This window comes from Dipteris shenzhenensis, chromosome 14 (assembly GCF_047967505.1).
Source record: "Dipteris shenzhenensis isolate YYH24624 ecotype China chromosome 14, Dip_SZ_1.0, whole genome shotgun sequence".
Classification (NCBI taxonomy): Eukaryota; Viridiplantae; Streptophyta; class Polypodiopsida; order Gleicheniales; family Dipteridaceae; genus Dipteris; species Dipteris shenzhenensis.
Window position 1 is genome coordinate 22,924,821 of NC_141609.1, and position 24,609 is coordinate 22,949,429.

General features: G+C 41.3%; 1 protein-coding gene across 1 annotated transcript; it reads left to right on the forward strand.

Annotated features, from left to right (window-relative positions):
• The first annotated feature begins 21,628 nt into the window (after positions 1-21,628).
• Positions 21,629-22,910, forward strand: LOC147894345 (uncharacterized). Its single transcript, XM_087385096.1, has 2 exons — positions 21,629-21,897; positions 22,034-22,910. The coding sequence occupies exons 1-2, from the start codon at positions 21,759-21,761 to the stop codon at positions 22,717-22,719; spliced, it is 825 nt and encodes a 274-aa protein (XP_087241222.1). The 5' UTR covers positions 21,629-21,758; the 3' UTR covers positions 22,720-22,910.
• The last annotated feature ends 1,699 nt before the right edge of the window (positions 22,911-24,609 follow it).

Below are 24,609 nucleotides of genomic sequence, written 5' to 3' on the forward strand. Positions count from 1 at the left end.
TGTCGGTAGCTGGGAGCTAGAGGATGGCACCGTAGAGGCTGCCGGGGCTAGCTATCTGCTTAGGCATGGAGGCAGGTCGTTGATGGCATGTTGCATGCAACCGGTGTTGCAAGAAGGAGATTTGCATTGATGGGCGTGTTGTAGGTAGCTCGTCCTTAGGAGGCGCTGTGAGTCCGCGTCGCAAGAGCTTCGGTCGTTTGTAGTAGCTTAGGACTTGATGAGGCATAGCTCCACGTCGGTGGAGGAGCTCGCGTATGGAGCTTGGTAGTCGGCTGTTGCAGCCCGTGGCTATGGCACTTGGCTTCTCAAGCCCTTCGGAGCTTCTTGGCTATGGAAGCTTGGCCGTCGGCGATGGAGAAGGCACGTTGCAGTTGTAGATGGAGTAGTAGGCGCTAGCTGTCGTGAGCTGTCGAGGTAGCTGCAATGGAGCTAGGAGCTCTTTGGACCTCGATTTGCTGCCGTCACATGGTGCTACTGGTTGTGAAGTGGCTGTGTTTCGTCGTTGGAGAGGTAGTTTTGCTAGAGCCTTAGATTGGAGAGGCGAGGTGCCAAATCGTTGGAGGAGTGGGCTGCAGGTGTTGGTGAGGTAGCCGTTTTGGAGCCTTTGAAGGTGGGCTCATTGATTCTTGATGCTGCTGGTAGACCAAGTTGTAGGAGTCGCTTGTGGAGGAGGTCGCTGCTTGAAGCTTTGTTGAAGAGTTTACTTTGCAGGTGGCATTCGAAGTCTAGACTCTCCTCCCTGTTTGTTGGGCTCTCCTCTCAAATCATCAAAGCTCTCACTCAAGATAGACATGAGAAACACTCTCTCTCTTTCAGAGATTAAGATACTCTCTCTCTCTCAGGGATTAAGAATACTCATAGACTCTCTTTCTCACAAGCTCTCTCTGGAAATTTCTCTCAAAGGAAATCTTTCATCATCGGAATGAAAGGTGAAACAATCGATCGTTCAATCTCTCGATCGCTCAATCTCTCTCACAAGGATGGCACCTCAGTGGAAGGCAGAACCATGCTCTGATACCATGACAAAATATGAAGAGGGGAGAGGAGAAGAGTGGAGATAAGGAGAGAGGGCACAGCTAGAGAGCACACCACAAATGACTAACTGTACACTAGATTTAATTGAAAATGTAGAATATATACAAACCAATTTAAGGTTAGGGCTAGGGCATCTAACATCTTTGCTTTATAGCACTCTATATGTGTTAGTGCTATGCACATGTAATCACATGATGTTGAGCGTGGTCTCTCAACACACCACTATATTGAGTTCTCTTGCCCACTCTCAAAGGTTGTGCTCGATTACAGGGAGCTCACCACCAAGTTGAGTTCTCTCTCCCAGTGCCTTAAAGGAAGTTGGTATGAAGAAGGTTATGTTCAATTATGAGGTGCTCGTATTGTGCCCTTCATGCGAGGAGTTTTTGGTCAAAAGTGTAAGAAAGTGATAAGTGCAAGGTGCTCGTATTGTCCCCTACATACAAGGCACCAGGTCAAAAGTGTAAGAAAGTGCTAACAAGGGCAAAAAATGACACCAGATCCTGCCACAACGGTGGTGTTGACAAGTGCTAAAAGTTTTTAAAGAAGTGTCACAAAGACAATGCTAGCATCTTTGGATGCGATATCTTTTGTGAAATTTTTGCTTCGGAAGTAATTTCTTTTGTTTCAATTTCGATGTAATACTAATATCGCAAAAAGTATCAGATATAATTTCTTTTGTTTCAATTTCAATGAAGTACCATTATCGCAAAGACTATTGTTACTGTTACTTTGATAGTGAAAGTGGCTCTAAAGAAGCACAAATGGCATATTTATGCCCTCGTTTATATTTTACTACAACCATAAGGATCGTTGCATAAGAAACTGTTGGAAAAATTATTGTTACTGTAGTGAAAGTGGTTCACAAATGCCCTCATTTAGGATTTACTGCAACCAATGCAACTGGTGTGATTGTTGCACACGCAATTATTGCAGAAGGTTTAAAATAGCTTTAAAACAGGACTACATTTTCCTTATCTTGGAACTAAAATAGCTCTAGGAACTAGCAAAAATTGTTCCACAAGGACTAGTAGGACTAAAATACGTAGCTTCAAAACATGAGTATATTTTCCTTGGTTTAAAACTATAATAACTCGAATAACCAGCGTGGTGGTTGCAAGGAAACTATCATAAATTCCAAATGTCAATATTTTCCTTAGCTTGGAACTAAAATAGCTATAAGAACTAGTGCGATGGTTGAGAAATTGTTACACAAGGACTAATAGGACTAAAATAGCTTCAACAACTAGCACAGTGGTTATAGATATGGACCTTGAGGGGTCCTCTTTAGGGATTGACATGCCATGGTGACCAGTCTTCATGCCAATGTGGTGGTCTCTCCATGCCAACATCATTGCTCAAACCAGCACGGCGGTTAGTGCAACAAAAGATTGTGTTGTGTACAACAATAGATGGCAAAGCTACGCAATGACAGGTGGCAAGGCAAAAGTTATGTGATGTAGTCCGGCCAACGTGGTGGTTGCTGCATGCCAACATAATTGCTTGAACCAGCACGTTGGTCAGCGTAACAAAATATTATGTTGCACAATGACAGATGGCAAAGCTGCATAATGGCAGGTGGTAAGGCAAAAGCTGTGTGATGTAGTTAGGCCAGAGACTACGCTATGCAAAGGAGGGAAGAGCAACAGTCTCTGTGCTCATGAGGCGAGTAAATGCATGCAGTGCCATGTGTGGAGCTCTGCGTTGTGCTGACAATGATAAGATTGTGTCTCATTATTACGCCAGTTCGGCAATCATGATGTCGAAAAAACTTTCGGTGAGAGTGTAGGTCCATGCAAAATTCAAAATCTCCCCCACCAATGCATCACGTCGTCGCCCCAAAATGGCCCCAAAAACATCTCCGTGATGGCTACACTCAAGCAAACGTTGAGCCATAGATGTTGTAGGAGCGAGCTGCCTCGCAGGAGCCCTCGTCGGCGAAAACATATGATCTACAATGACTAGTAAAAAGAGACTAGAAGACGCAAAAACTCCCAAGAAAATCAAATCAACAATGATGTATTGTTGCAAAGACAACTTCTAGCAAAGCAAAAATGGCATATTACCACATTCAATGAGCGAAGTCATTTAGAAATCACTTGAAGCTGGACACTTTCGAAATTCCTTCAAGACTTCTGAAAACGACTTCCTCACGACAAAAGTCAGTTGGATAGCCACCACAACACTTTGAATGAGGGAACACACTACTGCGACGAGTGAGAAGTCGAAGTTGTGGCTCAGAGTCAGCACAATCAACAAGAAGTGGATTGTACTCCGACTCCTTTTCGACCATACAAGTGTGCAACAAGAATAAGACAAGCCAGCATGTAATCATCAAATTACCAACGGACAATCATTTGACTACACAACAAGCATAATCAAATACTCAAGGCAACAAGCTCCAGCAAAGTGCAAGCAGATTCGTTGTCAAACTGCACCATAGGCAACTTAACAGTAGCCAGTGACTATAGTGCTCTATTTCTCTCTTACATGGCGAGTACCTTGGTCCATGTCGGATAATTTTTAGTAGAAAATGTCACCTCGCTGAATTGGCTACGCCTATTCTACAAGAAATCGTGCTAGACTGGAAGCGGGCACACAAACAGATGATCAAGATGACATTTTCCATGATCTAGATTACACACCGAGTGGAACAAGTTCTTCTGATAATTATGTGCATGACACAAAAATAAGTGAAGTTCAAATCGAACTTAGCAAATTGATGGTGCAATCATCTATTGAAGAATTAATCAAGAGGAGTATTGCAACAAATTTTGCAGCATGCTTATTTGTTTAAGCTCAAAGGAAACTTGACTTCAATCTACTACCTCCACCTCCAAAAAAGAAAGTACAAGCTCCAATTCAAAGACAACAACAACAACCAAGAATGCAGAATCCTTTGGTGAAGTCAACCAACTTCACCGGCAAGAAACGACAAGATCTAGATAAGTCATGTCGGACAATTTGAAACAAGGTGGGTTGCAAGCAGATTTGGACAACTCCTGGACCTCACAAAAAAAGAGCAGTTTGCAGTAACTTTTAATGGTAAGGCAATGATTTGGCTTATGCAATATGGTGTAGCTCATTTTTCCTCTTATGATGAATTGAAAACTGCATTTTTAAGCCATTTTTGTAAAGAAAAAACTCCAAAAGACATACTTAAGAAGCTTCGGAATATGAAGCAAAAACATCTTATAGTTGAAGACTATGCACAAATGTTCAAAAATCTGAATAGAAGGTTGACAAACAATCAACAACTCTCAATGATGAGAAACAATCAACAACCCACTGGATGAGCAGTTAGGAGATTATTTTTGTAAGGGACTAAACAAAGAATTATGGATAGCAGTAGGTAGCAGAGATCATCTTGGAGGAGTAAATGATTTAACAACATGGTTGATGCGGCACAAAGAGCCGAACAAAGACTAGGCACAAAGTCAAGGTTTAAAAAACAAAAGAAGAAAAGGCATTCTGACTCTGACACAGATTCTAAAATAGAGATAGACACTGATGCTGAAGACAAGGAAAGTGACGATATAGAAGATGACACATCAAATGATGAGAGTGAAGAGGAAGAGACCTCAAAGAAAAAGAAAAGACAGAGCAAGAACAAAGAGAAATCAAAAGGCAAGAAGAAAACAGACAAGATCTCTAAGTTAGAGCAAATGATTAAGGAGCAATTGGAAACTTTTAAAACACCCCCACCCCCGCCCAAAGTTGCTTGTGCATTTTGTGGGAAGGACAATCATAAGAAAGAAATATGCTCATATAATACAAATTATAGGGGGAGAGTCCCTCCTCATGTGCAAAATTCAAACAATCAAGCCCCACCCGTGGCAGCCAATCAGATTGCAGTAGGCTGGCAAGGACAACAAAGATTCAATAATGCACCACCAAGAAAACCCAATCAGCAAAATTGGGGAAATCAACAAGGCCAAAACCAAGATCAAGCATGCACATATTGTGGCATGGAAGGCCATAGACAAGGTCCTCAATGTGAGCTTTGGTGCAAGCACAGAGGAGAAAGAGGAATCCCCATAATCAATTATAATACAAGAGGTAACCAAAATTAGCAGCAATAGCCACCACCAAGTGTTCATATGGTGTACTTGGATCCTATAAATGAGGATTACAATCAACAAAATCAAAGGAATCACGGTAATATACATGCACTAGTAGTGACCAGATCTAAAGGTACAAAGCCCATGCCAGGCCTTAGAGATGCACCAAGAATGATTGCAAAGCCAATGAGCTGGCCTAATCAAGCACAGGTCTGAAATAAAGCTCTACAGCAAGTACTTGAGAGTAATGCAACAACAGAAGCAAGTGCATCACCGCTCCAAAACAAGGGTATTTCCAAACGTGTAAAGAAATGCGAAGCTAATGCTGGTTTTTTGAGTCTGGCACAAGTTTCAAAGGTATTTTGAAGTGCCATTGGAGCTGGGATGCGCACCTTCATTTTTTGGGTCTCCACTTTTGAAATCAGGGCGCCATTCCTTGCCCAACCAATAAGGAGATGACATCTGGAGCTGGCTTTGGAGTAAACTACCTTGAATGAGGAAAACGGGTGCTGATCTGACTCTGCCAGCCAATTCAAAGATGCCAGCTCTTAGATGCAGGGCTCCCTCCAATGAGTCAGACCTCGATTTCAACACCTCTGTCCCTTATTAAATGCTTGACTCTTCTTCACCATTTTAGTGTGTGAACGAATTTCAACGAAATCTCCATGTTCCACGAGAGGCGCATTACCTGCTCGTGTGTACTAACTGCAATCCCACATGAAACGTTACTTCCACGATTCACAAAACAAATTCGTCACCTCATTCCTCTTCTTCCTTCACCTCTCTGCAAAGTCGCATCAAACATTTCTTCCAGCCCCCATGGCTTTGCCACACCACATCTTTGCTCGCTGCTGCTTCCTTCTCGCCTTCGCCTTCGCACTCTCGTAACCACTCATGCTACTCTTTTTTAAACCGGTTCCTCCTTTACCCCCCATCAAAGTAACCAGTACTGGTCCTCCACAAATGGAACCTTCATTTTCAGTTTCGTAGAAGTCGTTGCAAATCATTACTTGTTGTCCATCTGGTACTCGAAAGATCCAAATAGAACAGCGCTCTGGTGGGCGAGTTTTGGGGAGAATCCAGTGGTAGACGTAGGTGTGAGCTTCAATTTCACAGCAGTAGGAAACATTGAGCTTTTGAGTTCTGGAAGGTCTGTGGTTTGGAGCAGTAATACTAGCAAGCAGAGTGTTTCCTACGCTGAGTTGCTAGACACAGGAAATCTAGTGCTCACCAATTCCAGCAACATTATGGTCTCGCAAAGCTTTCAATTTATCACTGACACTATTGTTTTGCTGTGTGAGGGGGTCCTGGCAATTCTATCTTTACCACGTTCGACGACTACGTTGAGGGAGACGTGGTTGTAGGCGAGCGAGAACTCAACTTCTTATGCTCCAAGTAGATTTTGTCTCGAAACGGATCAATATCAAAACTTGTATCTTGCTGAAGAAATGGTTCGATACCAGAACGAATACACTTTCTGGTTTGGACAATTGAAGTACAGCACTAGGGATTTTTAGATTGAGCAATCCAGCGGTATTCTATTTAGCAACCTCAACTTTCAGCGGGTAAGTCAAAACATCGAGCCATCGCGTTCGAGCGAGTCCAGAGTTCGAGCGATGCTTGTGACGAAAAAGGAGAGGAGTCGTCATGAGGTGGGACTATGAACAGTAAGTTTGTCATGATATTTGGCACGTGTTAGCAGCTCATGAGGTGCTAAGTTAAAGATGCTATTTAGCGCAAAAGCTAGGCCACCTAAGAGTGCTTCCACCCAATGTTATGGGACATAGGACACATTAAGGGAGTTGAGAGATTAATATCACAAGGCCCCTTTTGACCTTCTACTATATCTATCATATCACCTCCTATGGCCTCAATGGCCTTGACCCACTACTTGTAGGAATTTTGACTTATGGTTTGATGAGCTAATGAAAACAAAATGTAATTTTAACAAGGGTTTTAGGAGGGGAGGGCGAATTGTAGGAGGGAAAGTTAAAGGATTTTAGAAAGGAAGAATGAAAATGGAATTTTGCTTTGTTTAAAACCATGGTTCCAATTCATTCTTTTAACACATTGATTATATGGAAACAGATTGCATTCTTGAAGTTTATTTTATTGAGAGGTGGACATGATTCCAACAAGAAATCTCAATGATACCACATAGCATGACAAGTGGTTATTTCCATGCACTCAAATGGCTCAATATGCATTTGGGGTTTATAACTCCATGGTGTTCTATAGTGCGGGTTTCACAATGGAGTCCAAGACAACAACATACTCTTTAACACAAAATGAAGAGTAGCTTTTAATACAATATAAATCCATTCATTCATTCAATTTATGTCATTCTACGTTATACAATGCATATGGCTTTGGGGCCTACAATATACTCAATACTCCAAAAGGCACAAAGATTCACAAAACACTTCAACCACTATCTTCACACTCATCATCTACAAAAGGACTACAAATATGTGAACATTGTGTTCCAAGTTGATCAAACTGCTCGTCCTTCGCCATGGCTCTAGCCATTCCTTCAGCATATGTAGGCAAAGCACTACAGGGGAAAAATTAATAGAGAGTAAGTTGGAACTGCATAACATTGACCACAGAATAACAAGATAATGAAGACAAGTCAACCATTCCACCATGCCAACGAAAATCAAACGTCTAACTTCAAGGATGACATAAGCTCTGAAAATGTAATTTTCAAGCACAAAATATAAAAAGTGTGCCACTAGCCAATGCACAAAATATAAAAAGTGTGCCACTAGCCAATGTAAAGCATGACAATAGGAAAGCAAAGTGTCTCACTAGTCATCAAAGGGATTATAAGTGGGATTTGAAGAATATTCATCCTCCCCTTTATCCTTCTCATCCCTATGAGGCCTCTTTGCTAGGGATGCCTGCACTAGCGGCAGCACATATGTATCCACCATGATTGTATCTAGGCATGCCCTCATGAAAGGGCCTGCGCCACATCTTATCTCTAGAACCAGACCTCTTGGCACACATAGCAAAGCCAAAATCATAGAGACAAATCTTGAGGAGTGCTCGAGAGCACCCCTAGCACTGTGAAGCTACGAGCTGGAAGATGAGGCACCACGAGTCCGCTTTGTCTCAAGCATGTAGTGGGTCCACATGTCATTGCTCACTCGCACCCCATGCATATCAAATAGAGAATGGCTCTCGGCCTTGAAAATGGGTGTGGAGGCTCCATTGTGACATGCAAATACCAGCATGGAAGTACGAATCTACATAAAAATACTTAAATCAGCTTCATTGTTCACTTTTCCAATTGTGAAAGGCTTTTTAAAAAGTAGATGAAGCATATACCAGCATGTCCTTGCCTGATTGTTTAACGAAGCCATACTCATTCTTGTCCAACACCATCACTCTTCTTGCTATCTGAAGGTCTTCAACTTTGACATACCTCTCTATCCATGTCAAGCAAGGGCTTGGAAATTCATTGCATTAGTTCAAATCATAGTAGAAAGCTTAACAAATGCACACATACATATCAAGAATCCTACTAACATCTTACACCACCTGCAATGGGACAAAGCATGGCAAGCCATCCATTGTCTCCTATGGTGGCTGCGGCTATGGCCAAACCATAGTTCACATGGTCCTCAGAAAGAATATTCCAAGGAGGTAATGGATTACTGACACCCAAGTTTTGTCCTGTGGGCAAGTCTAGGAAAATAAAATCTGCTGCCCATTTAACTTTTCTCCCCTTTTTCTTGTATTCCATAGAAGGGTCACATGCGGACAAAAAGAACTCATGGATCTTAGCATGCATATCATTTTTTCTAGCACATGCAAAGTCGTGGCCCATCAAAATATAGTCTCCCACAAAGCATCCATATGTAGCCAACCATCCATAATGCATAGCATGTTCAAGCGATAGTGGTGGACAGAAGATAAATGGATTGACAACTTTCACTATCTTTTTTCCTATTGACAAAAACAATCCATTGCTGAACATATGCAAGAAGCTCATCCCAAGTCTTATGCACTTCAAATAAAAAAACTCAAAGATTGATGGAATTGAAATAATACCATCTATCCCATCACCAACATCAATATAAGGCTCCATAGGCAGTGGAGATGGTGTCCTCTCCACATCCTTGGCTGTTAAGAAAAAAAGGAAAAACGAGCTCAAAATTCTTTTGATTTACAACTAGTTTGACTGACCCTACCCCCCTGTAGCATGTTTCAAACACACCAAATAAACCAACCTTCCTTACAGTCTTTCTTCTCTATTTTTTATGTTGTTCTTCTTGGATTATCCTGATCCTTGCTTATTTCTATGGTCTTCTTTGTTGTAGAATATTGCTTGTACAAAATCAAGCTCTTGTGTAAGCACATTACCACCTGAAAAATCTAACCACCAAGGGCAATTGACTAGATTATGATCATGTTGTCACCACATTGAAAAATCTTCCTAATCCTACTCTTGAAGGTCTTATTATTGCCCTTCAAGAAGAAGAAAGGCACAAGGAACTCCAAAGAAGCAATGACACAGCCTATGCCATAAAAAGTCAAATGGGCAAGTTTCCACCTTGCAAACATTGTGGGAAGACTAATCACCTCTCAAAAGATTGCTTCAAGATCAATCCTTGCAAATATTGTGGCAAAAACAATCACCATGAAAAGTTTTATAAGGCCAAAAAGGAAGCAACTACAAAACCAGAAACTACCAATTTACTTTCGATTGATGTGCCTCCACAAGATGAGGCCTCCTATGATGATTATGCTTTTTGAACTAGCTCCACATATGCTCCAGATCTCTCTTTTATGTTGGGTCAAGGTACTCTGCCTGGATAGTCCTCCAAAATGAATGGAATAAGCTATTGTGTTCTTTGTAAACACCTCTGGTCACCATATGATGTAGGACATGTGTATGTGTCTAACTCCATGGTACCTCCTGTAGACATTGTGTGCATGTACATGTAGGGGAGATAACCATTGGAGGGTCTTATGTATCCCTTTGTTTGACTTCACACCCTTGGGAACCCTTGCTAGCATGAGATCCTAGCCATAGATTTATCCTTGACCACCATGAGATGGCTTGAGACACTATGTGACTAGATGTATTCTTGACATAGCCTAAGGCATTCTCTTGAGGGGGGGTTTGATGGGATATATCTCAAGGTGTATGCCCCAGGCACACTATGCCCCAGGCACACCTTGGGTTCTATGTGTGTGTGCTAGAGGCACAGTTAGGTGCCCATAAGCACTGTTAGGTGGTGGTAGATGCCACATAGGCTAATTGAGAGATTCTAGGAGTTGATTGAGGAGATGATTATGGAGCTTGGTGGCTCATGTAGAGGTGCCTACATATGGACCTCACCCTTCTTCATTCTATAAGCATTCTCTTGTTTTGTGTTAAGCTTCATGCTTTCCTTTCACTTCTTCAACAAAGAATTCTAAAAATCCTAATTGTTTGGTATATTCATAACCCGTTGGCTTCTCCCACAACCTCTTAACTAGAGTCTTTTTCATATTGTACTTTGTCTTTGTAGTCTTCTTGACATTTGAAGAGCTTTGAGAGCTTGAAGTTGGCATGTTGTCAAGAGATTAACACCACTCGAACTTGGAAGAACATTATCTGAACTGAAAGGGCACACTTTGATCTAAAATTCAGAAGAACAATATCTGAACTGAATGTTTACTCCTTAAGCATTTAGTGTAGCATAAAAAACTCCAAAAAATACACTAGAAATGCTTGCAGAGTACATGGAAACTTTGGAGGCTTGATACCTCAATTCAAGCATCACCAAGCTAGGGGATTTTGCTGCATAATCATAGATCTATATGCAAGGAAGGCTCAGAACAAACCACAGTTGAAATGGCGCATTATATCCCCCAGGGCAGCAACATCTTCATCAGTTAAGGAAACTCTATCTTCTCAAAAGTCGACTGGTTTTTTGCTAAGTACTCCCTCATCTCTGGACCAAATCACTCCAAATTTCTATAGAGGGTAGCTCTAGTTGTAGAGAAATCTTGGCTCAGAGGAATTGCAAGGTAAGTGACTGAGGTGAGTAGCATTGCAAAAATGGCGCAGAACAGACAAAGAGGTTGTGCCTATCACAAAACTGCCCCTTGACCACCCATCGTCACCATTCCCGCCTCCTCTGTCACCACCCATCCCATCCATCACCACTCCCACCTCTTGTGTGACATCCCATGCATCACCACTCCCACCTCTAATCACACCAATTCCACATCGTTACCACTCCAACCTTGTCATTCCTCTTCTTCATTGCCCATCTGGTCACACTCTCCTTTGTCAAGAATTTGCAAGTAAGATAAGCATTTTCAAGCATCCATCTATGAGCAAGATAAGAATTTTCAAGCATCCATCTATGAGCAAGATAAGAATCCAATAGAGTCCATCCCTTGTTCCAAACTTGCGTCCATCTTGCTCGAGAGTCCATCCCTTGCTCCAAACCTTTTTCAAGCATCCATTTGCGTCCATCTTGCTCGAGAGTCCATCCCTTGTTCCAAACCTTTTTCAAGCATCTATCTACGTCCATCTTGCTTGAAAGTCCTAGATTGTCAAGACGCTAGAACGCCAGCTCTTCTTGTCATGCCATCTCTTCTCAACTCCACCTCCTCCAACCCTTCTTGTCACGTCAGCTCTTCTTGTCGTGCCACTCTTCTCAATGCAACCTCCTCTAGCTTGTTCAAGCTAGCCATGGATGGAGAGATGAAGCCATGGAGTTCCTTCACTCAAGCCACCATGGAGGAGGAATTTGACAAGGCTCCAAGGGAGATTAAAAGCTCAACAAGAATCATAGGAATAACATCACCGGGGGGTGCTACCAATGGATTGGAGCAAGTGCGATGTTAGGCTCGAGATTTGGTGGTGGAAGAGGCGCCTTTGATGAAGTTAGCTAAGCAAGAAATGGCACCCAAGGTGTCACACAAGGTGTAGTTTGTAGATCTGGTTGCCCCAAATATTTTCCAAGAAAGGTTGAAACTTCATCTACTAGGCATTGGCACTTGTGCCACCTTGAATGTGGGGTTGTGGTGGAGATTAGTGATACTGCAATTTTCCATGTGGGGTTATGGAAAATGAAATTGGTGCCAATCTCCACAACCCCTCATAAATCATTGGAGATTGGCACTAGTGTGATATTACCTATGGGGTTGTGGAGATTGACACTAGTCCCATTTTCTAAGCTATGCCATTTAGCTCAGCAAAGCAACACTATCTTAATTCATGAAGGTCTTGAGCTCATGGATTTGTCATAGCTTGTCCTCATTCTCTAGCTCATCCTCGTTCTCCACAAAGGTATTGAGGATCTTCTAGCTTGTGGATTCATCACAGCCGTGGAGCAGCCTCTTCTAGCTTGATCACAACTCGTGAATTTGGTCATAGCTCATGGATTCGATCACAGCTTGTGGAGGATTTGACCATGTTCCTAGATTTGAGTCTATGTCACAGCTCCTCCAGTTTCATCATACATTCTAGATTTGGAGTCTCATCACACCTTGTGGATTTGGAAAACTTAGATTTTGTATGTGTCCAAGTTTATGGATTTTCCACATTTAACTTCAGCTCTCTCCATGGACCTAGAGTTTTGACACTCTCTCCACCAAAAAATAACAAAATAATTCTTTTTTTCTTCTACCCCGTGAGTTCTTCCTCTTCATCGACTCCCCATCCTTCCATCATACCCTATTCCTCTTTATCGACTCCCCCTCATTCCAACATACCTTCATCTATGGATGATACTAGAGTCGCAAGGTTACATCAACTCTTGGATACTCATCATGAGTATCCAAGATTACATCAACTCTTGGATACTCATCATGTGTTGATCTCCTTGGTACCTATACTCAAACACCAACCCTCTATCCATTCCTTCGGTCGCCTCACCATCAACACCACGTCCATCTCTAAGCTCTTTAATCTCTACATCTCCATCCATGCTAGCCGCTCCTTCAATTCCACCTATCCTCATAGGATCTCCATTATATTCCATTGCTCCCTCAACGTTGACACCCTCTCCAATATCTCTTCCCCCATCCTCTCCATTAGATCCCATTGCTCCCTTGTCATTGAAACTCCCTCCATTCTCTCTTCCCCCCTTCTCTACTCTTGTGCACCTTAGTTCAAGAGAAGAAAAGGAGGGCCTCATTTCAGGAGAAGAAGAGGAGGGAACACAGCTTGGCCACATGACCGCTCGACACAAAAGGCCACCTTGATCCAAGATCGTGCCATCTTCCCAAGCGCCACCGCTTCTTATGCTTACATTTATAAAGGTGTTGGCATGCTCACCTCTATCTTCTATTTTGATGCTACATCTCTTGCACAATTGGGTTTAGAATTTTTTGATTCTCTACCATTTCAGCATGTTGATGAGGTTACAGCTTATTGCACTTTCATTTCCTCTTTTTCTTCCACTATCTTGCCACTCTCGCCATCTCAAATTGAGTCTGCCTTCACTTCCACATACTACCCTTGGCACCTACCAATTTTGGATATAGTGGCTTTCCACTCCATGATCTCCCCACACATATTTTGAGATTGTATCCCAATGCCACTCCTTGGGATCTCCATGCCATCAAAATCAATAAGAACAAGACAGATTCCTCCCTCTATTGTCTCTTTCAATACCTCACTATGTGCCTTAGACCTCTCTCAACCCCATACTTTAATGGTCTCTTATGGCTTGGCCATCGGAAACCCTATCCTTTTGCTGAACTTATATCCACCCATCTCAGCACCACCATCCATAGTATTCGCACAACCACATATCTTGGGCCCCTAATCATTGCTCTCTTGCCCCCTACAACTCCCTTAAACACACGCTTGCTACTTTTAACACAATCTCATCTCCTTCCATCCACATTAGGCTCCCCAATTATTCTACCCCTCTCTAAAACCCCAACACCAGCCATTTCCTCTCAATCCCCAACACCAACTATTACCCCTATCCCTACTACTCTCTCACTAGCACCACCGTCTCTCACTTTTGACACACCAACTCCATCCCATACACCGTCTTCCTCCCAATCACCATTTCTTTTCCATGCTCTCTCTAAAATGCCTCCCCTTCCCCCTTGCTCACCTAGAAAGATACTTCTTCCACACCTCCCCCTCTTGTGCAGTCCTCCCCCTCCATAAAGATGCTAGCCCCCAAGTCCACACAACCTATTAGATGCACCTCTAATCTCTCACCACCAAATCTCATTTCTCCATCTTCCTCACAAGCTCCTTGTCAACATTACCAAGCAAAGGTAGTGGGCACATTGAATCATTCCCCCCCTACTTCATCTTGAGTTCTATGCTTGGTGTCTCTACCCATGCCATCCCCATAGGTTCCACCTACATTTCCTCTCTATTTTCCTACAAGACACCATGGTTGTGTCACCCCACTCACCTACAACACTATTTGCCATCCCACATCTCTTGATCTAGTACCAGTACCTCTATTGCAGGCCTCATCTTCCTTCTCTCCCATAGATTAATGGATAGAAGTAGATCTGCCTAATACTTATATCACATACCTCAACCATTGCCTTCACACACAAAATAAGGTAATTAAGGATGCCATTTAGTGTTACACCTTGCAAGAGGCATCATCTCTTTGGTACCCGCCTAATCTTCTACGTGGCCTCACCACAACTATCGAGAAGGAAATGCAAGGCAAACTATGGGCATGGCATGCCACTTTCAAATATTTTCTCATGCCGCATACCTTAGGGGGTGCACTACTAAGAAAACCTATATATCACGTGCGTTAGAGGGGTATTTTAGAAACCCCTTAAGTAAAATACTTCTCCTAGTAATACCACCCCTCTTTACCTTATGAACTAATGGAGGTTTTAGGAAAGTTGCATTAAAAAACCACACTTGTTATTTTAATTCTGTTTAAATTTTTTTGGAAGTTCAATTAAATACCACTCCTTTTGAATGCATGTGGTACACTAAATGTTTTGAGGTGAACCCCCCAGGCACATCCCCGAGACCCTGCCATAAATCAAGAGTTGAGGATCCTACTTGAGTCTCTGAACCATCTTACACATGACATTGCTGCTGACACTAGGGTTGACACTCGCCTTTGTGCATTGTTGGTATTAACCAACTTCATGAGAGAGTTTCTCAGTCCCACTCTTCAAGATGCACTCACCATGTAGCATTATATGGAGGCCTAATGAGGAGAGTGTGTTGTGGAGGCAACAACCTTCAAGTCCCTCTATGAGCAGTTATATATGTAGGTGCACCACAATATAGGATCATCTCCACCCTCATTATTGACAACCCATCCACACTCATCATCAACATCCCTTCCACCCTCATCATCGACACCTCCTCTATCCTAATCAACAACACCCCCTCTGATTCTAGATACCATAACCATTCTCTCCTCCATTATTCCCTTCTCTGTCCCCTCCAAGAGCTTCATCCTCTCTATCGCCACCCCTTCCATCCACCCCCTAGCACCTCATGGACTCACTTATCATGAGATTTCTGGTAGTCAAACTAGAGGACTCATAGGTGAGACAGCATTGGCTGAGGCACATGCACCGATCATCACTAGTCTCACAAAGAGACTTCAACATGTAGACACTTCTTATGCACATCAAAAGAAGTTCTATCTTATTTTACAGCTTCGTCATGCAGAGGATAGAATCCAGCAATTAGAGGATTTTATTACATGAGTCATACCTGAGAATGTTCTTCCACCACCATGCTCATACCCTCGGCTCACTGCTGCACATTCTCACATTCCTCGACCTCCATCTCACTCTCCATCACTTTCCTCACATGACCAGGATGATCTAGATTATGAGGATAAGGATGAGAGCATAGATGACTCCAGCTCTCAGGGTAGTGATGATGAGGGCTCTCATGGTGGTGAGGATGATACACAGATTCCTCATAGTTTGGAGGCATCAAATGGACCTGAGGAGGTCCCATGATGGATCTAAGGCATTGGATGGATTTGCATCATATGGCACTCTAGATATTTCATTGTATGCATTTGATTTCCACTTCAGTTTTGTCCATGATATGGTCCTTCATGGGACCATTTAGTTTTTATTCTCATGTTGATGTCTATACATGTTGGGACATATTGTATTTCTTTAATTTTAGTCCTATTTTTGTGTAATGGGCATACCCCATGCTCGATTCACTGAGGACAGAGAATGGTTTTTTCATGGGGCAATTGTACATGGGTTTCAAGGTCTTATCTTTAGTTGATTTCATGTTGTACATGTTTGAGGAATGGTTGAGGCCCATATGTGCATGGCTTGATAGAGGCCCATGTGCCCACATCTTGGGTTTTTTAGGTGTCCCATTCACTCTCCAAGTGGAAGACCAAGATTGCAACGGTCATGAAGAGTGGGGGGAGTACCCTTGATACAGATGTGGAGGGTTCCAATGAGATCAATGTGGCTAAGTGTGAGAGAAAGAACACGGCTTCTTGGAGCTCAAGTCTAGAGTTGTGGGAGAGATTCAAGAGACACGAGAACTCAAGAGTCTTGGTTGGTGACAATGAGGGAGTGTAGCTGTGTGCTTGGGCTCCTCTATGCATGCAACAAGCCTGAGTGCCTTAGAGCTTGGTGTATTCTTATCGACAACCATAGAGCATGAATCTTTTCTTATTGGGATCTCTCTCCTTATCTCACATAGTGTAGGTGTTCCCGTGTATGTTGGCATATTTCTTTCTAGTGTTACATTGATATCATTTTTGTGTGAGGTGATATGGTCCATTGATGTGTGTTTCATTGTTACATTGATATCATTCTTGTGTGAGGTGATATTGTCCATTGATGTGTGTTTCATTGTAGGACATGGGTTGTGTGTTCACTTGCCATTGATTGTCTACTCCTCTTGACATACTATCACCGAGAGGACTCTCTCTCTCTCCTGTGTGTCTTCCGATACTCGTCATCACCAAGAGACTAACACAGTGGACTATAGTTCCATTGGTTGTGCAAATAGTTCTACAGTCAATCACAACCAATTGAAAGAATATGTTCCCTCAATAGTAAGTGTAAGAATGTAACCTATATCAAATGTCAGAATGCAAATTGTAAAACATTCATTCACATACTATTGAAAGAAAGAAAAAATTCATTCAAAAGTAAGTGTAAGAATGCTAATAATTAAATTTTCATCCATACAAAATCAAAAGAATACATATATATTATTTCAATAGTAAGTGTGTAAGAACTCGAATTTTAAGAGTACGAATAGTTATGCATTCATTCGCATTGAATTGAAATAATAAATATATTCCTTCAAGAGTAAGTGTAAGAGGGTAAGTTTTTCAAATGTAAAAATGCAAATTGTAAAACATTCATTCACATACTATTGAAAGAATAAAAAATATCCATTCAAAAGTAAGTGTAATAATGCTAATTTTGAAAATTTCATCCACAAAATTAAAAGAATACATAAATATTCTTTCAATAGTAAGTGTACATCCACATGAAATTGAAAGAATACATAAATATTAAGTGTAAGAACTTAAATTTTAAGAGTGAAAATAGTTACGCATTCATTCACATTGTATTAAAAGAATAAATATATTCCTTCAAGAGTAAGTGTAAGAATGTAACTTTTACCAAATGAAATAATATAAATTGTAAAACATTCACATACTATTGAAAGAATAGAAAATATTCGTTCAAAAATAAGTGTAAGAATGCCAATACTTAAAGGTTCATCCACATAAAATTGCAACAATACATATATATTCTTTCAATAGTAAGTGCAAATACTCAAAGTTTACAAAGGTGCAAAACAATTAAATTGAAAGCATAAAATATATTCTCTCAAAAATAAGTGCAAGAATGTCAATTATTTAAAAAAGTATTTTGAAAATTAACAATATTATTTAAAGAAAATTTAAAAATTCATACACATAAAATTGAAGGACTAAATATATTTTCTTACTAATAACTGTAAGAATGCCGTATTATAAATGAATATGTTTTAAAATTGACCATATTTAACAAAGGTCATTCACATAATATTGAAATAGTAAAATATATTATCTCAAGAACAAGTGTAAGCATGCCAATTATAACTTATAATATATATTTTGAAAATTCACCATATTACATGCAAAAAAATTAAGAATATTTTAATACAAGTCTTAGAAAACAAATTCACAAACATAGAAACTTATAAAAAATAAGAAAATTTCAATAATAAATCTTACAAAATCAAGTAAAGGACGTATATAGAGACCTAAGGAACTCAATAAATGAGATCCAAAGACCTCTATAAAAAAAGAACAAAAAACATAATTCACATGAGATCTTACAATCTCAAAAGAGAGATCCTTAGAACTCACACAAGCAAAAAAAACAAATTCCATTTTAGGTCAAACCTTCGAGATTTCTTGAGCAACCTATGAGGCCTTCCTTATTTTCTTTTGCTTCTTCGATCTCTTTTACTTGACTAGAGAACCAAGCACGATATGAGCAATGCACGCTCATCTGTGAGCCTCTGTACTAGTGATATTAATGCTAATATTTGATTTGTATGAATAACTTATTCATACTAGTAATAAGTATTCATACAAATAAAAAGCATTTTTACAAATAATGTTCAATGACGTGGTGAATTCTCAAAAAAATGTGACATGGCATCATTTTCTTCACCAATTTTTTTGTCCTTTCATATCGTTCACCTGATTTTATGGAATTTGGAGGCTTTCCATTTAGCATTGAACCACAAGATTGAATCCTCCAAACTAGAGTCCCCTGTCAACCAATCGTTACCCTTCAAGATAGCTTCCTATGAAGGATGCACCCTAGCACCCTAAAAGACTTTGCATTAGATTGAAGTTTAAATGAGAATCATGACATCATCTTCTCACATCATGCATTGCACCAAAAAATCCAAATTTGTGAATATTTGGATAAATCAACTAGTAGGTCTAGGCTAGTGATTTGAGTTTTAAATCTAGCTCCCATTTTGAGCCATGATAGGACTCCATGGAATGATATGAAATGTTTGAATTCAATCCCATTTATTGCACAAAAAACTCTAGAGTTCTTTCCCTAGCTTCTTCTTGCTTCTTCTCAAAAGTGGCACCTAAACACCACAAAGATGAGATAAATATATGATAAGTTGACAAGATATGCTTAAGTATGAAAACCCTCACATTCCACCCAAGGAAACATGACCTCCAAAGAGTTGGCTTCTCCAAAATCTTATATAACATCTAGTCAAACCTTTGTCACCATCACCACCCCTAAGTAACACTCTAGCCAACCCCAAAGATAGCCTGATTGTCCAGCCACCACTATGGTCTTTCATCCCAGAATGCAAAGATCTTCCCTTGATTGAAAACCAAACCTAAGGTTTTTGTTGAATCTATCAACCAGCACTTAGAGTGGTCCATATTTTCTTTGCAAGCTTTAAAAATGGAAATGAGGTCATTAGTGCACAATTGAAGACCCACTTGGTTGCTTCATGAAAGAATAATACAAAAAACTATTCCCATCTCAGGCAAGGTTGTGTGGTTAGCTATGAGCACTTCTGTTAGCAAAGCAAACAATAGAGCATCTTGCCCTAACTGACCCTTTTAGAGTAAACTCACCCACTCCACCATTCACTACAACCACGTCCCTAACTTGAGAAAACAACGCTCGGATCATCTTGCAAGACCTGGTACCTACTACCAATGTCCCTATCTTTACTAACACCTTAACCTAAGAAATCCCACCTTATTTCAGTGAAGCTTTATCTAAATCTAGGCTAAGGAAAATGTATCTTTGCTTACAAGCTAATGCCTTGGGGGGTGCACTACTAAGAAATCCTAAGTATCAAGTGCGTTCAAAGGGTATTAAAAAAACCCCTCAACTAAAATTTCTCCCACAATAAAAACACTCCTCTTTACTTATGAACTAAGTGAATTTTTTCAAAAATTGAATTTTAAAACCCCCTTGTTATTGTAATTCTGTTAAATTTTTTCAAAAAGTTGGATTAAAATACCCCTCCTTTTGAATGCACGTGGTACATTAAATTTTTTTTTGGTGAAACCCCCGAGGCTAATGCATTATCTAGGGTGAGATTAACATTCTAAAAAGTTTCATAGATATTTCTTTTAAACAAAAAACCAGGTGCTCCTTGGAGACCAAATTTGAAAACAGCTACTTCACCATCCATGCTAAGGCCTTAACAAATATTTGGCAAAATGGGTCTGCAATCGACACCACCAATCTTTTTTCTTAGGATCAGAGTTACCAAGCAAATGTTCACAACTTTAGAGAGACTCCCCTCCTTGCAAGTTGCTAACCACCATGTCCAAATACATTCTTGAATGCAATCCCATAACTGAATGTAAAACTCTATTGTCAATTCATCTCAGCTGGAAAATCTACGACATTCCAACAATTGCAATGCTTAGATCTAGATTCTTTCTCATATGAAGTGGTTCCAAATGGGTTCTTTTAGAGAGAAGCACTCATTGATTCAAAGGCACAATCATCACATACACCTTTGACTCCCAATAAAGAGTAATGTTAACCCTTGGTATGAAACCAAGGGTGAGGAGGATTATGGACTTCCCACAATCAACTTTAACCAAGGTTAAAGATTTTGATTTATGAAGGTAGACTCTACTCAAGGTGATTTTAAAAATTCATGGCCATTTAGCACATTGTAAGGCTTTCCAGACCTCTAGTAAGAAATCTTAGGCACACTAAAATCCCTAGAGTCTGAGTTTCCTTTACGTGAACTTAGAGAAAACTCATTGTAGAAAATTTCTACTCATGAAAACTAGCCCTCCAACAATATATGTTGATAATCTAATGCATAAGCAAGCAAAAGGGCAATAGAAACCCCGGCAGGGGAAGCTAGTGTTCACAAAAACATTTATCTTAACATATACAAAACTTGAAATTGAAAATTTTAAAAGGCTTTTCTTGAAATCTTGTAGGTTTTAAATATAAATAGAAATTTGTAGTAGGTTTTAAAACGTGCAAAGCTGAAGAGTGGAAGAGCGTCAACTCAGGTGATAGGGTGTTTGCCCACCTGTGCTAGTTGCCCATGTTCGAATCCTTCGGGATGCCTCTATGTTGCCTAGGAGCATAGACCACGGGGAGACTCGTGCCCCTCATGTTGTGTGTGAGTTTGTGGGTGGGTGGGGCTTCTATTTTCAAATTTTGAAGGTTAATGTTCTAAAATTTGCAATTTCAAAGTGGGGGAACAGTTTTGGATGTTCACATGTGCAAAGATGACACAAGGAGGACAGAGGGATGCTTACAAACTCTGGGAAAAGGCTCCCATGGAACAGAGGGATGCTTACAAACTCTGGGAAAAGGCTCCCATGGAACAGGTGCATCTGCAGATACAGGGTACCAAGCAGAATACCAGTAGTGATCACAACCCTACACTTTCAATTCAGTCCTTAGAGCGTCTCTGCGTGACAGCAGAATTGTCCATTGGCCTGTCAGAAAAGTACTCTCTCTCTCTCTGTGTCTGTCTGTCTGTCTGTCTCTCTCTCTCACACACACACACACACTCTCATGTGAAATATATTTGTTTTCTGTCGTAAGCTTAGTTTCAACGCCACCAGTACTTTGTCACCTTTCTTTAGATAGTCACGCTCCTCTCTCTTCAGCTTCTTCCTCCTATCCTATCTTGCAGCTCCTTGCTAAGGCCTTCCTCTCGTTGTAGAGATAATGTCATGCCGCAAAGCCCTCCTTGCTCTCCTCTGCTCCTTCTTCCACCTTCCCTGCACCTTTGCAGCTCTCTACAACGTAGGCGACATCAACGGCAAATGGGGAGCAGAAAACTACTTCGCAGTCGGCGACTCCCTTTGTAATAATCCCGTTCGAGTTTATTTCTCGTATTCGACCGTTGAAGTTGATGCCCATCATCTCTAACCCTCTCCTGCTCTTTGCAACGAGTTGCTGCGTCGAAATCTCTAACCGTTCTAGTGTTGTCGCTTTGCCAGCGTTCTCCTACCATACCCGAAGCGCTGCTGTGTATCAAGTCAGCAAAGAGGATTACAAAGCTTGCCACACGAGAATTCCCATCGAAACATACAAAGATGGCCACAATGTTGCTGATCTGAACGAAGAATCCACATATTATTTTATCAGCGGCGTGAAAAGTCAGTGCATGGCGGGAAGGAAGCTTATTGTGGTTGTCCTGGCGACCTCACCGGGTCCATCCCCAATGTCTGCATCAACTCCATCGGTCGCTACACCATCACCAAACGTTGCAACTCCAGCTCCTACAGTTGCAAGCCCAGCTCCTTTGATTGCAGCTCCAGCTCCTATAACTACAGCATCAGTTCCTGCTCCCACCATATCTTCCTCTGCTCCCGTTTCAGCTAGTACACCTTCCGCTTCAACGACACCTACAGCGGCCCCTGCATCCACGCCTGCAAGCGGGCTCCCCAGTACTCCCACTGCCAACACGCCAACTATTGCATCCAGTCCAGCTTCCCTATCTCTCCCTGGCCCTGCTACTAGTCTACAAGCTCCAGGACCTGGTAGCTCAGCTACCCCGCCTGGCCCTCCAGCACCAGTGCCTGCGTTGCAGCCTTCACCTCCCAGTGCAGCGTCGTCCCCTGGCCTGCGAAGATGGACCGTTGCTTCTGTGACCCTCTGCAGTGGGCTGGTGCTTCTTCTCTAAGAATTTCGCTCGTTGGAGATCATTGCTTGCACATGATTACCTCGAAGTTTCTCCTATGATCTCTGTCATCGTTTGTATTGTGCTGCTGCTTTAGTTTGGTCGATGGGGACCGATGGTTGCACATTACCTCGAAGTTTCTTGTAAGATCTGGTTCGTGATTCTATGTAATATATTTGAGTTGCAGCGTGTAATGGTTTGAACCCTTCTGTTCTCTCGTTCTCTCTGTGTGCTTGACACAAGGCATCTTCGACAGCCTGGTCTTTCCCTGTTTTTCTTTTGTTAATGCGGGTGAGTCTTGGCAGCATGATCGTGAAAAGTGTGCTCTCCTCTGACCGTGTCTTTTACACATTCGTGTTGCCCAGATGGTGTAGCTTGAGCTTCGTTTGGATCAGTCACTAAAATTCGTCTATTCTCATGTGGATATACAGCAATGAGGCATTTCTAGCCTGCACAACATGCACCCTAACCAGTCTTGATAGAGCTACGTCGCACGTTGATTTCAAGAGACATGACGTTATTCTAAAGTGGGTCTAACATCATGCAGCAATGAAATTAAAGGATAACCTTGCATAAAGCCAAAGCTTTGATGTCCCCTTCCACTCCAATCTGAAGTCAACTATCTCTCAGAATCCCTCAAGGTGAGAGGGCACTAATATAGACTCAAGGTGGGTAGTATCCTCCTCCACACTTAGATACCACATGTCTCACCAAATCTTAGATTGTAGCACTCTGAGTTTGGTGGATTCTAAAAGATCCTGGTGGATTCTAAAAGATCCCTACTCCATCTACCAAATCCCTTAAGTGAGGATGTACAATGCAATACAAGCTTCATTTCATTTCAAGGTAGCAGCCGGATCTGACAATGCAATTTGGAGGTCGGTGGCCAGGGTAAGTCTGAGTGACTTACAATCAAGGAGACAGCTCCTAGAAAGGGGGAAGTCTCCAATGTCAGGTAAATAAGCTCAATTATGGAGATTTCTTACCTGCCACTTCATCATGTCATGAACCACCTACCATAACATTGGTGTGATCTAGCTCATCAACATGTCCATGTGGTGAGGTCTCCTTTACAAGTGGCTCTATAGAAGCATTTGTAGCTAGATAACCATGCTACCTAACTTCATTATTATGGTTAGACCCGTGAACCAACTACTGGTCCAACCATGCATCGACCTAGTTAATGACTCATTCTAGGACCCTATGACATTAGACATGACAAAACATCCACCTTGGTTGCATAACGTTAGCTCCAAGCCATAGCAACGTAAAGGGTAAAAATGACTCTGAATTGACAAAGGAAATAACAATGTTGCCTTATTACAAACATCGACCATATCAACCCATGTGAAATCATGAATCCAATGATGGACCCACATCATAAAGGGATGTTTTTGCATTTATTATCTCAAGACTTGGTAGTGATAAAAAGTATAGTGAAGTATAAAGTCCATTTATGGGAGTTTGAGAAAGTTAGATTTAAACTAACCACTTTAATGTGCCACACCTTGAGAAGAAATGTATGAATTAAACCTTCTAGCCTAGTCATAAGCCAAAAAGTGATTGGCTTATGTTTAGCTTATATATCATAAGGATCATATTGACTTGAATTGCTTAAGATTTCGTGTGCATTTGTATTCTGACTTACAAATAAAAATAGTCAAGGCTCTTAGAATTACCAATGGGGAGCTTCATGTTTTGAAAGTGCATGTGTGAGCCTCTAGGGAAGGGTAGTAGTGATGGCTCCACTCTAGCTTGTGGTATGAGGGGTAACCAACCTTGCTCGCTAGGAAAGTGATGGCTTGGCCATCGAGGTATGCATGTTGGAAGATCCAATGTATGAAGGTGTTGATAAGAAGAAACAAGATGTTCAGTTAGTAGCTTGGGAAATGG

Coding starts and splice junctions, on each gene's coding strand:
- LOC147894345 (XM_087385096.1), top strand. CDS start 21,759: ATGTCATGCCGCAAAGCCCTCCTTGCTCTCCTCTGCTCCTTCTTCCAC. Junction 21,898..22,033: donor CGCAGTCGGCGACTCCCTTT/GTAATAATCCCG, acceptor TCGCTTTGCCAG/CGTTCTCCTACCATACCCGA.